Source organism: Phalaenopsis equestris, unplaced genomic scaffold, assembly GCF_001263595.1.
Source record: "Phalaenopsis equestris unplaced genomic scaffold, ASM126359v1 Scaffold000353, whole genome shotgun sequence".
NCBI classification, from domain to species: Eukaryota; Viridiplantae; Streptophyta; class Magnoliopsida; order Asparagales; family Orchidaceae; genus Phalaenopsis; species Phalaenopsis equestris.
In genome coordinates, this window is record NW_018164795.1 from 147,904 (window position 1) to 162,363 (window position 14,460).

Genomic DNA, 14,460 nt, shown 5'->3' on the forward strand with positions numbered 1-14,460 from the left:
CCAATACATTGGTTTCGCAGATCAAACGGATGTCATGACTTTCTCTAGTTTATTTGATCGAGCCTCACCCTCAATTCTTGTGTTCATCCTTCGGGATAGATACAGGATTTGAGGTAAATCGCTCTTTCATCTAAACTATGAAAATTATGGGGTCAGTTTGACTTCATCTTTTTCAAAACTAAAAATTTTTTTTTAAAGTCCTTCCGAAGCGGGCAACGGGATTTCAATTTCGATGCCCGACAGCTTCTTACGGGCAAACCCCACACCAAAAATAGTGCCGACATTGCAAAGCATATTCATATATAATTTTGCAGAAATTAAAGCATGCTTTATAAAAAAAATAGGAAGTACAAACTTAAAGTGTGTCTACCAAATTCTATGTCATATTTTGGTGTATTTAAATTTTAAGGATGATTCCATTAAGCAAATCATAATAAGTCCAGATGTCCTCCAAGATTTTCCTTCAAGATTTTCAAAGATTTTCAAAGGATTATGAAGAAGTCTCAGGTAATACCCTAGACATTTCATGGTCCCTGGAATTATCTTGAGTTCGTTTTGGTCTTATTATGTTTGTTATATAGTTCACCCAGTTAGTACCCTTATGCTCAGTGAAATTTTATGTTTTGATTATCCCTTAAATAGGTAATTATCACTTGATGTCTCACTTATGAGTTATATGGGTAAAGACCCTTGAGGGTGACTTGACTTAATTAAAGAATTTGGTTAATTTGATTTCAAAGAATGAGCTTGTAGTATTTTGGAAAGTTTTAAATTTGTTATAGGTTACTTTCTAAATCTAATTATACAATATTTTGATTAAGTCTAGCTCACTACTAAGTCCTTAAGATTTAATGAGTGGATTTATAATTTTAAGAAAAAAGGATTTTTTTTAATATTTATATTCTTAATCCTTATCATGAATTATAAATCATTTCAAAACTATTAATTGGGGGCTTCAAATCAGTGATTTATGATCTTCCAAATCAAACCCCTCACTTTAGTATCTCCCTATTTAAATTTTCTTCTAAATTTCAATAATTTTGAAGAATTACAAATTTATCCTTTATGAAATTCAAAGTGATGTTGGTTTCCACCACTTATCCCTTTTTATGTTTCAATCATCAAGACATGTTATTTTAAGATCATTTATTACCCATTTAACCTCTTAGGTAGGCCTAAATATTAATTAAGCTAAAAATTCAAAAATTATATTTTTGCCCCTAGGGTCTTAGTACCCTATAATTCATTAAATTAGACTCAAATGACTTGAAAATTTTATGTTACCTCACTTATGGGTTAATTAAAGCATCAGAGAGAAAATGTAATTTTTCTAAATTTATTTAATTTTATAATTATTTTTTAATGCAAAAATAAGGATTTTCAATGAAAAGTTAATAAATCAATTAAAATAAGACTTTTGGCCTTGAGAAAATTATTAGAAGTTCATCAAAGTTAGAGGACTGCTTGGACCAATTTTCATGATTTTTAGAAATTTAATTTAATTATTAAAATTGATTGTTTGTTTTGAGTATTAATTAAATATAAAATAATATTTAAATTAAAAATTAAGTTTTATATTTTTATTAAATCTCTCTGAGTCCAGGGGACCCAAAGAAATAAATTTCATATTTTTTATCCATATTTTAATTATTATAATTATTTTAGTGAAAAATTAGAGAAAATTCATTTTTAAGCCTTTTAAAATCAATATCTTGACTTAGAAAATTAAGAAAAATATTTTAATTGGTTTCAGATGATCAGGAAGCCAAATGTGATATTTTAGTGTATTTTTACAATTCTGTGATTTTTATGATTTTTAATTAATTTTAATTAATTTAAATGCTTAAAATAGCTCAAAAATGAAGTATTTATTTTAATTCTAATTTTATTTTTTGTAGGTTTCTCTGATCATAAGGAGCTCCCAAAACCAATTTGGTGATTTTTTGAATTGTATTTTAATTATTATAATTATTTTAATGTCAAACATGTCATTTCACTTAATTAATCCATTTGAGTGGTCAAATTAACTCCAATTGAATTGAAATTTTTATGGGGGGCTCCTTTAATATTAAATTATAGTGTGAAATAGTTTTCATGTCATTTAAATTTTTAATTACTCCAAATTAAATTTCTTTTCATTTTTAGGGTTGGTGACAATTAGGGTTTTTTTAAATGAGTTAAACCAAGTTCATATTTTTTCTAGGATCCTTTGACCAAATTGAACATGCCAAAACAAGTTTTGTATTTTTTTATGAGTATTTTAATTATTATAATTTTTATACCAAAACAAAGGCCATTAACTTGAAAATTAGACATTCATGCCTAAAGATCTCCCCTAACCTTAAAAAAATCAAAAAGAGCATCCCCATATGTAAAATCAATGCCCCAAAGCTCAAGTCATGGTGAAATGTCTATGCTAATGGAGAATCAAAATAAGGAAAACACCATTTAATTAATTAAAAATAAAATATGCATCAAATAATAAAATATGCAATAAAATATGCATCAAATAAATATGAAAATATTTCCACATTGTTCTACTCTCTTCACTGAGCAACAAGGTATTTTTATTTTATTTTTATGATTTTTCTACACAAAGTTATGCATTTTTGAAGTTTTGGAAATTAAATAAATAAGAAAAATCCCCTAATTTCCTACTTAAACCAGTCAACGCTGATTGGATCCTCATACGCATCGAAGAGACGCGTGTCACCGTGGGATAGGGCACTGCCATCAGCGTCAGCTCCGCCTTCTCAAATCGCGGCTCGTCTTGCTTGATCAGAGTCATTTGTGTGATACACGCGCGATACAACGACGCTCGGTCATCGTCCCAATGAGGCCAACCCGCAAACCGTCTGTTTTCAAACCCTAATATCTCACTCAATTCTCAACCAAATAAAGTGTGGTTTCTTCCTATAAACTCGTCTTGACTAGGAGAACATATTTATATGGTTAATTGACCATAAAATCAACTCTGTACACGTGGAGAATCAAATGAAGCTCGGTTTAGGGCTAACTTTAAATACCTTGGTCCAAGGGGGGAAGCCTCGATTGGATGCTTGTAGAAGCTTTGTGGGGGTCCCAAGAGCCTAGGGATGGAGCCTCAAGCCTTGGTGAATCGCCTAGATATGATTTCAACCAAAGTCGATTTGGGGTGTTGGTTAAAGTCCACCTTAGGGTGCTCTGGTGATGGGGCTTTTGAGGGGTGTCCTGTTTCGGCCTAGAAATTAGGCTCAAAATTTGAGCTCGAACAGTGGCGTTGAGTGGCTAAAGGTGGTTGGGTGAAGCTCAAGAGGTCTCAAAGAAGCTCTGGAAGCAATTTGGTAGAGTCTCCCCAAGAAATTTCAAACTCTCCTCCTTTGGCCATGGAGGGGGGTTTAAATAGATGGGAAAGGATAATCCATCAGGAGCAATTGGTGGTTGTTCTAAGTTGCTTATGTGAATGCCAACAATATGCAAAAATCCAATTGGGATGATCCAGCTTGGATGGGTTTAATTTTGAGTTTTGGCAATGGTGGAGCTTTTGATTTTGGGTTTTCCAGCCACCAAGGTGGTTGGCCCCCCAGGGAGGGGTTACCCTCCAACTCAGGGAGGTCAGGGCTTGGTCTTAGTGAAGTCAATTGGGGTTGGACATGTGTAAAGGTATAGGATTAAAATAGTATGGGAAAAGGGTCAAAAGGGTATTAAAATAGTATGGGAAAAGGGTCATTTTGGGTCAAATTGGGTCAAGACATGGTTTGGGTTGGGTTCAACCACCAAGGTTGGTCTTGGACTAAAGAGGATCATATGAGTCAGCTAAATTGGTGTGGAGAAGTCCTCATCCAAGTGATTTGGTTAAGTATGAGGTTTAGAGGAATCATTAAAAGGGTTAAAAATCTTTTTAAAGAAGTTTGAAAGTGGCTTTTCCTCTTGCCATTAATAGTTTGATGATGTGACATGACTCTCATGGCTTTTGAGTGGCTTCATGGCTTCCCTTTGGCTGGGCTAATTTTCATGAGAAGGGATTTTTAGAATTTTTGGTATTTTTAGTGGAGTTTTGTCTTGAGGCTTGACTTGGAATGAATTGATCATGAAATTAAAACTTAGGAAGTGATATTTGATTAAACAGATGATGAAGGAAAGAGTTGTCATATGGGCTTTGGACTTGGGCCTTTGGAATTATATGTGGTGGGCTTGGGCTTTTAAAATTGAAATTGAGTTTGGGCTGAAATTTGGGCTAATTGAATGTTGAGTTTTGTGTAGGAATATTTCATGAAGGATTTGGCAAAATTTCAATTGATTTTGAGTTGAATTGATGGGCTAATAATTTGATGGATTTAGAAATTTGATGGACTTAGACATATGGTCAAAATTGAGCCTTTTTTATTTGAATGAAATTGGGCTAGCAATGGGATCAAATTGGGCTTGAATTTTATTTAGATTAGGATTGTTAATGCTGTATTTTGATTTGAAATTGAAATTGGACAAGATTTGGGTCAATTGAGCTAAGATTGAGACTAATTTTGGGACATTTGGGCCTTTAAGGGCATATTGGAGCTTTTGGTCAAATTGGACAAATTTGGTCAAATTGGGTCAAATTGATGATAAAAAATTGAAATTGGGAATATTTGGGATGATTTTGAAATTTTTGAGAATTTTTGGAATTTTTGAAATTTTTAGGTCATGAGGGGTATTTTAGTAATGTTGGGCAATTTTTGGGGTATTTTGAAAATTTGGTAATTTTTGTGAATTTTGGTCAAATTAGGTGGTGGTGGGGGTTTGTAGGGGTATTTTGAAAATTTGGTAATTTGGTGATTTTGGGCCAAAATGGACCAACAAGCCATGAAGCCGTGCTAAAATAATAGGATCCATATGAGGACTCTTTTTTTTGCTCAATATGATGGTTCTAACCCTCTTAGCCAAATACTAGGGGTATATGTTCATTCATATGAGCTTCTCAAAAGGAGTTAGGAGACAAACCTAAGGGATCATAGGACTTAGAGTTTGTGAGAGAGTATGGTGTGTGCAAGTTAGCCCTACAAAAACTAGATCACCCAGAGTTAGTCCTAAGGTCTGACCATCCTATGGCGGACTCCCCTTGAGCTCCTTCGTACATTTCCTCATTCTCCAATGAAAGGATGAAGCTCTCCTTATGAAAGGAGGTGGTGGAGTTCCTACTTCCTTCTCCAAATAGTTGATGAAGCTTCCAAAATGAAAGGAGATGCCCTTCTTTAATCTTCTCCAATGAATGGATGAGGCTCTCCTTATGAAAGGAGACGACTCTTCTTGCTCCTTCCTCAACGAATGGATGAAGCCCCAAAAGAACTCGCACTCAATTCCTCTCTTAGATATGATGGAGAAAATGGAAGGTTTAATGGAGGAAATCAAGCAGAATAATATGAAGAGGAAAAAGAAGAATGTAGCTTTCTTCCCAGCTCTGCCTTTACCTCTAGCAAGAAAATATCCTGGTTAAATGAGCTCTCCCTCTTGCTATTTTCGGATTGGCCCCTTAGCACACCAAGAAACGAATGAAAATGCAAGGAATTTTCCCTCCAAATCATAAAATAATCTCCCTCTTCCACACGACATTCATTCCTTGGCTTTTTGAGAGGTGGATGCCACAGGTAACACTCCTACTTGACCACCCAAACTCATCATGGCCAATGGGGAAGTTGCCAAGAAAGAGGGAAGAAATGCTAAAATCTTTGGTCAGGCAAGCTATTGGCTTTTTGTTACCACGCCCAAAACGGTGGTGGTCACGCCAGGCTAAAGGGATTAAACCCTCATGTTTCTGAAGGCCGACGTGACCACACTCAAAACTGGTCACGTCAGTGTCAGGCATGACTACACCACATTAGCAGCATAATTACGTTGTGCTCTCTGTCTTGAGCACCTTGGAGTGACCACGCCAAAACTAGGCTTGGTCATACCTGTTTAAATTCCTGGTTTCATGCCCTGGGTGAGCAGTGGAGGTTCCAGACGAGTTCCCTTAGCCTTGGAAGGTCTTGAATAGATGAGAAATGATCTTTAGGAAACTTTTTAGATTCTTTCTATTGGGGCATTCCAATAGATGGTATTATAGGCTCAACTATCTCCTCAACAATGCAATGGGGTGTCTTGAAAAGAAGAGCATATTATTTCTCAGTCATCCTCCAACAAAAATCATCTAACTCAACATGTTATTTAGAAATAAATTATTCAGATTCAACCTCTAGTATCACCGATTTTCTTTGGAATTCATTACTTAAGAGTTTAGCTAATTGTCTAACTTGATTTCCTTTGTTTCTAAGGGTATTGACTTGACTTTGTAACTCCTTCCCCATTTTTATTACCGATTCCTCCAAATTATCATTTTCTTCTGGATAGTCACAATCCTGGTTATTTCACATACCTAAGGTTGGTCGATCGACCTAGAAGAGGTGACTCGCTTCTATGGAAGGGATGAGTAGAGAATCAACGAGGGTAGGGGAGTCGAACCGCAGTTGGAGGAAGCTTGCAGGGGACAGCGGTGGTTGTGGCCTACAGGGAAGCTGCAGGGGGAGTCCATTGGTCTGCTGTTAGAGTGGCACTGTCAAGGGCAACGATGATTGTGGCTTGCAGGGAAGCTGCAGGGAGAGTCCATTGGTCTGCTGTTAAAGTGGCACTGTCAAGGGCAACGATGATTGTGGCTTGCAGGGAAGCTACAAAGAGAGTTTGTTGGCATACTGTTGGTTTTTAGGGTTGTTGCGGCCTGCTGAAGAGTTTGGCGCCTTGCTGATGACTGAATGCTGTAGCAACCTGCTATTGGTTGAAGGGTTGCAACAGCCTGCTGAAAGAACAGGGGGAGGCGTTGACTTGTAGGAGTGCAGGGAGATCGTTGAGGGTCTGATGTGGGGTTGAGAAGCGATTAACAGCAACAAATAGGGTTGACAAATATATAAATACCTCGGCGAAGTTGAGCTACAGTCAAGGCTCAAACTAGAACCATGGAGACGATCATCACTTCATATAAGGAACAACCTGAGCACTACCTCGACATTAGATACAACTATCGAAGGGAAAGTACCAAGGCTAAAACCTGAATTCAGACATCAAAAACAAGCCCCTACCAATAAGCATATCACCTCTTATTTTTAAAGAGGCTTGAATGTTTTAGAAAACATTTTAAATAAGAAAGAAGAATAAAATATAGTTTCATATTTTATGAAAGAGGTTTAAAACAAGGAAGGAAAATATAATAAAATTAAGATTAAGATTTTAGGAAAAGATTTAAATTAGAACGGGCTTGAGAAGAAAAACAAGAAAGAAAGGAAAGGAAATAAAAGCGAGTTAAGGAAAAAAAGAAAGAGACGGAGAGAAAGAAGGTCCAATCACACCCAATTCTTATATATTTATAAATCTAACACCTACATTTTGTTATTTATATGTATACCACCCAAATCTTTCATTGCACACACAAAATACCATCATTTTAACTTTGAAACTTGGAATACAAAAATTAAAGTTTAGAGGGTAGATATGTGAATTCATAATAAATTGAATGGTATATATGTAAATCTTCTACTTTTTTTTATTTTTTATTTTAATTTTTTTAAAATTTTGAACCCAACAACAGTTGATTTTTTTTTGTAGGCAAATATAAACTGTGGTCGCCGCTACCCGTCAGCCACTCGCGCCACCTAACCCTCAGACTCCATCGTCACCAACTCCAGCCTCCCTTCTCAAAGAGCAAAGTGTACTTTTGAGGACCTCTTGTTTGCGTCCATCCATTTCTCTTTTCCTCTATATAATCATGTCTCTCCAGACCCTTTTAGGTCTGATCAGCAGAGAACAGCAGGGCGATGGCGGTTTTGGCGAGGGAAAGCGTATGGGAGATCCAGGTGGAGGACATTATTGCCGCTGGACTGCCCCCGACTGAAGCGAGGGATTTCCATTCGGCGCTCCGATCGGTGGCCGGCGCAGGCTGGCGGATGGGAATGGAGGCGGAGGTGTGGCGAGCAGTGGCGGCGGCTAGATTGCTGAGGCCGGATCATCCTCATGCTCTCCACCAGCTTGTGTACTACTCCGTGTACGCAAAGTGGGATTTGGCTGAGAGGGGTCCCCCGCCTTACTGGTTCCCCTCTTCGTAAGCACTACTTTTACTTGATTTTGCATCATTAGGCATGTAAATTCATTTCAATTACTCTGAATGTGTGGTTAATGATGAAGTCATAGATTGCTGTGGGGGATATGACATGGAACATGAAGCATGGCTGTTCGATACCTAGTTGTGACTTTTTATTGATCGTGGGTAGGGATATAGCGCTGCTTATAGTAAGGTTGTAGAAAATTTGTTTAGAGAATGGTGGCTTTTCGTTTTCTTTTTTCTAATGGAACAAATATGTTTACTAGAATAATTTGGATTTGGAGATAATAGTTGTGCAATGGGCTCTCCATTGATGGATGTTTATGGAGGTCTTCAACATTAGTGCCAAGCAGAACTCATTCTATTAGGAACACATCTGAAAGGAGTGCTGAATGTGAATGCCTTTCGAAGAAGTTGAGACAAATTTGACCCTTTTTATGTAAAGAGAGAGATGAAGGATACAACATCTTATATTTACCACATCCATGAAACTTTTAATTATTGATCCTCTCGAAACAAACGATTTTCTGTAGACAAAATAGTATATTTATTCTATAATATTTTAATTAGATTCCATGAACTTCAAATAATTTATTTTAAAGTACAATTGCCAGGTAGATGAAAAAGATTATATACATTTATTTAGTCTTAATTTTTTTTCTCATGACTCGTATCTAGGATTAAGGCTTAAGATGGTTTTAATGGCTTGCATTTTATTTTGAGTAGAAGCTGATGGGTAGGGGATTTGATTTTTGAGTAGAAGCTGATGGGTGGGGGATTTGATTACAACAACAACAACAACAAGAACAACAACAACAACAAAGCCTTTCTATTTTTAAAATTGATATACAACCTTTTTAAATGCGTCTTATTGCTTCAAGAACTAGCCTCTTTTATGACGTGATATAAGGTTTTAGTGAAATCGCCCAAGTCTTCCTAGGTCTACCTCTGCCTTTCTTAACACAAGTCGAATCTAAAACTTCTACTCTCCTAATCAGACCATCAGATGGTTGACGTTTAATGTGACCAAACCATCTAAGACGACTTTCTCTAATTTTGTCCGTCACAGGAGTTACACCAACTCTATCACAGATATATTCATTTCGCATTTTGTCTCCAAGTGTAAAGCCACTCATCCACCTAATCATTCTCATCTCGGCAATATCTGAAATCTCTTCTTGCATCACCTATTATAAACTACATGACAACAATTTCTTCCAATGGCTCAATATGTGATCATGTACATTTATGATAAAAGAAAAGATGGACACCTCACCCAAAAAAAAACCTGCAATCGAAATTACCGATCCTAAGCATCAGACATGAAAGATTAAATATCACATGGTTATGTCATGGATTATCAACTCTATGACCACAAAAATTGGAGATAACTTCCTCTTGTACAAAACGAATTTTTTTTTTTTGGAATGTCACAACGTAAACCTGCTCAAATGTTGACAATAACTCTAAGTTGTTTGACATTGAAACTAGATTGCATACCTGTGGTAGAGGGAGTTGAATGCTACACTATACTTCAAAACTCTCTCCAGATATTAGCTTCAATAAAATATGTATGAAACATATACATAGAGACACTTAAAATTCTCCGCTCTTTATAAAACTAATGTTGAACAAAAGAGAACATTCAAGTTCCTTCTATGACTTAACAAGTAACTAGATATCAGAGGAAGAATCAATGAAACTAAATGTCTTTCCTCAATTTGTGAAATCTATGCTGAAGTACAAAGGGAAGAGAGCAGGAAAAAAGTTATGATGACAGGTAATCCCACTGTATCAAATATTGACAACTCGGCTTTATACACTCAAAAATCATCTCATGATGACAAATCAAAGAGGAACAGATCGTGTGAACATTGAAAAAAAAATTGTCATCTGATGCAGAAGTGTTAGAAAATTTATGAAAAACCCGCATTTTGAAAGCCCAACAAAGTTTAAGGTGATAGGAAAAATCAAGCAAACATAACATCAAAGTAAGACAAACATCATGAACGTACTCTATTCAGTAAAAAACAATTTGAAGCTCTCCAAGGCATCAAGGGCAATATTCCGAGCTTTTTAGCACATCAAGATAATCTTCCATCTGCACTTGTTGCTATCAATGAGAAGAATCAACCTTAGATAGTGGGCTCTAGAACATCTGATCACATGACATGTAATATCACTGCTTTCCAATCCTTCTATTCTTATAAACATCACAGTGCAGTTAGAGCCGCAGATGACTCCCCCTCATATGTGGAAGGAAGAAAAAATATGAAACTTACAAATGATCTTATTTTTCAATTTTTGATGTTCCTAAGCTTACTGTAATTTATTGTCTATCAGCAAAACTTACTCGTGACATGAATTGTGTTACTAAATTCTACCCTAATTTGTATGAATTTCAGGTGATCAACTTGGGTAGGGGGTTTGACTAAAATGGGAAAATGACATGATTGAAGTGTTATGGCTAGGGGGAGTAGTTGATATTCTTTGACAATGTAGGAATTGGGATGATGAAACAGAGAACAGCTGGGGGGTTAAGTGCTCATAATAAAAGAGAGAGAGGATTTGGGTCAATTGTCTGATGAGAATTGTGTATACTTAAAGTTTCTAAAATTAAAACCAGCATCCCAAGTTAAGGAATGGAAGATGAGAGGAAGAATAAGGAAATAGAAGATATGGAGATTGACCAAAGGAAGATACTTTTTGCAGGGTAGCACATCAGAGGTAGAGCGTTAAAGAAGCTGGGTGCAAGAACCAATTGAGTTTGGGTGTTGAAAAAAATGTAATAGAAGTAGGTGCCAAGAAAGAAAATTGGGATAGGAGACTTGCAAGTCTCTTTTGTAGGAATTTCACAAAAGATACACTTATAGGCAAAACAACTTGCTACATGCCAAGCAAGTAGGTGAGACGCAAAAAGTGGTTAAATTTACGAGAAAGAGATAATCGAAAGAGGGATGGAAGAGAGACATGTAAAGAATACAAGGGATTATAGATGGGGGGGGGGAGGGGGGAGTTGTATGTGGGATTAATGAAGAGGAGTTGGAGTGAATGGATGTTATAGCGAGGGAGTTACAATCAGGATTATGTGATTGCATTGCAAGAGATGTGTAAAACTTGTAATACAAAGATACAAAAATTGTTGATGTTTAAGAGTGGTTTCGTTAGAGATATAAGAGAGGTGAGCTTGAGGTTTCTGAAAACCCCAAATTTGATATTCTCTCCAAATCTTCCCCTAAATATATGATTAGGAGTAACTTAGTTGGTTTTTGAAGAATGTGACATCCATGGAGTTGTAGAATTTTTTTTTTAATTTCCGAAGGGTAGTAGTTATGCCCTTTTTTGTTTTAAGAGTAACCCCTAAAGATGCATTTGATTAACCTGAGATCAAGTTTGGTTTGTTGTAGTTGATGTTGATGAACAAAAGTAATTTAACCAATAATTTTTAGTAGTAGGTTATAGGTAAAGAACTAAATGTGGGGGTAGGATTGTATGAGGGTGTTGAGAGGTTTGTTAAAGTTTAGCACTCTGTTGGGCATTTTATTTATGAGATAAATGAATGTGAGAATTACATCCCCCTAGAGGTGTTTGGTTATATTGTTAGTGAATATAATTGAATGTCCACCTCAAAGAGATGTTTGTTGTTCCTTTAAGCCACCAATTTTTTTGGGTGTATCAACACAATAACTCATATGAATGATGCCATTTTTTGGATAGATAAGTGGAGTTATAGTACTCTTTTTGCATTATCAGTTTTGAGAATCTGAATTTTGCTTCGAAATTGAGTGAGGATCATGTTGTGGAAGGTTTAAAATAGTTTTGCAGTTTCAGATTGTTCCTTCATGAGAAAGGTTCTAATGGTTTTGGTGTGATCATAGATGAAGATGACAAACTATCTACACCCATTTATATTTTTTTTGAGGGCCCCAAATATCATTATGAATCTTAGAGAAGGGATACATTGATTTGTATTTTAAATTTATATACACTTGTTGAGTTGTTTAGCAAGTTGACAAGTTTTGCACTGATAAAAACTAGACTTTTTTTATTTATGAACAAATGATGATACATATTTTCAATATAATATAAATTAGGATGCCCAATGTGAAAATGTCATAATATAACTTGCCTCTCATGGGAAACAGACTCATTTATAAGACTTGACTCAAAACATTGTGAATGGTGAGACAATCTTTTGAAGTGGATGTCTTAGTGAGCAGATAAACTTCATGATACATGTTAGCACTGCCAATCACCTTCTCCAAGTCGATCACATGAAATTCATACAAATTAGGGTAGAATTTAGTAACACAATTCATGTCACGAGTAAGTTTGCTGATAGACGGTAAATTACAGTAAGCTTAGGAATATGAAACACAAATTGAAAAATAAGATCATTTGTAAGTTTGACACTTTTTCTTCCTTCCACAAATGAGGGGGAGTCATCTGCGGCTCTAACTACATTGTGGTGTTTACAAGAATGAAAGGATTGGAAAGCAGTGATATTACATGTCATGTGATCATATGTTCTAGAGCCCACTATCTAAGGTTGATTCTTCTCATTGATAACAACAAGTGTGGATGGAAGATTACCTTGATGTGCTAGAAGGCTCGGAATATTACCCTTGAAGATTTTGGAGAGCTTCAATTTGTTTTTTGATGAACTGACTACGTTCATGATGCTTGTCTTACTTTGATGTTATGTTTGCTTGATTTTTCCTCATCACCTTAGACTTTGTTGGGCTTCCAATATGCGGGTTTTTCATAAATTTTCCAACACTTCTGCATTAGATGACAAATTTTTTTTGCAATGTTCACACGACCTGTTCCTCTTTGATTTGTCATCATGAGATGATTTTTTAGATATAAAACCAAGTTGTCAACATTTAATGTAGTGGGATTATCTGTCATCATAATTTTTTTTCTGCTCTCTTCTTTTTGTACTTCAGCATAGACTTCACAAATTGAGGGAGGATATTTGGTTCCCTTGATTCTTCCTCTGATATCTAGTTGCTTGTTAAGTCATAGAAGGAACTTGAATGTTCTCTTTTGTTCAACATTAGTTTTATAAAGAGCGGAGAATTGTGAGTGCCTCTATATATATGTTTCATACATATCTAGTTGAAGTTAATATTTGGAGAGAGTATTGAAGTATGGTGTAACATTCAACTCACTCTACCACAGGTAATGCAATCGAGTTTCAATGTCAAACAACTTAGAGTTATTGTCAACATTTGAACATGTTTACGTTGTGACATTCCAAATTTTTTTTTTTTTTTCGTTTTGTACAAGAGGAAGTTATCTCCAATTTTTGCGGTCATAGAGTTGATAATCCATGACACAACCATGTGATATTTAATATTTCATGTCTGATGCTTAGGATCAGTAATTTTGATTGCAGGTTTTTTTTCGGTGTGTTGATCATCTTTTCTTTTACCATAGATGTACGTGATCACATATTGAGCCACTGGAAGAAATTGTTGTCATGTAATTTATAATAGGTGATGCGGGAAGAGATTTTAAATGCTATAAAACTAAATGTCCTAGGTTTAGATTCAAAAGTAACTTCTGAAGAGGAAGAAGTAGCTTTCATATTGTATTTGCTCATGACAAGGTGTCAGCAGAAAGTGGTTTTCACACGGGAGAAACCGTTTATCAATGGACATGAAATTTCTATCGGATAGACAAGCTGTTTGTCATCGACACAGGTTTTCTACTGGAGAAATAAACTGTCCGTCTCCGACACAAGATTTGTTCTAGTGAGATAAAGTAGCTATCAGATTTGTCCCAGGAAGAGTTAGGGCTCTGATAGTTCGTGAAATTTAGGATGAACTTTCTTAGGGCAAAAACTGTCTATTTTTCTCATTAAACTAATGTAAACAAATAACAAATATATACGGCTCAGACTAACCTCATATAATTGGAGGAAAATTCAAACATCATGATAAGAAGGAAAGAAATGAAAACACAATGATGGATGGTTAAGAAAGAATAATTTCTCCTTCTAAAATGTAGTACTAGATCCAAGATTTCTTAAATCATAGGTGGGCCCATGTGGTCCACCATTATATGCATATCAACAATAACATACATATGGCTTTCGAGAAAAAACCTAAAATAGTCCACCAACTATTAATAAGTGTCCAATTTAGTCCCCGTATTTTAAAATGCTCCAACTTATTCCCCGACTATTAAAAATTGTTCTGATTGGTCCTAAATAAAATTTTTTGTTTAATTTAACAGGTCCTTTCACATGTTGAATGATAATTATGTCTATTTACAAAATTCATGGATTAAATATACGAAGGGCTTACCGGTTCTCACTGGAGGATTCATACACAAAACAATCACACTTTAAGCTAAATTTTCAATTCTCC

General features: G+C 35.6%; 1 protein-coding gene across 3 annotated transcripts in view; it reads left to right on the top strand.

Annotated features, from left to right (window-relative positions):
• The first annotated feature begins 7,612 nt into the window (after positions 1–7,612).
• LOC110026151 (probable acyl-activating enzyme 18, peroxisomal) overlaps positions 7,613–14,460 on the top strand; it is a 39,169-nt gene continuing 32,321 nt past the window's right edge. For 2 of the 3 annotated variants that reach the window (XM_020726988.1, XM_020726989.1), the window contains exon 1: positions 7,613–8,083. In XM_020726988.1, coding sequence (XP_020582647.1) covers positions 7,800–8,083 — 284 coding nt within the window. In that variant the 5' untranslated portion in view covers positions 7,613–7,799. The remainder of the gene's footprint in view (positions 8,084–14,460) is intronic. The other variant, XM_020726987.1, reaches the window with a different exon arrangement.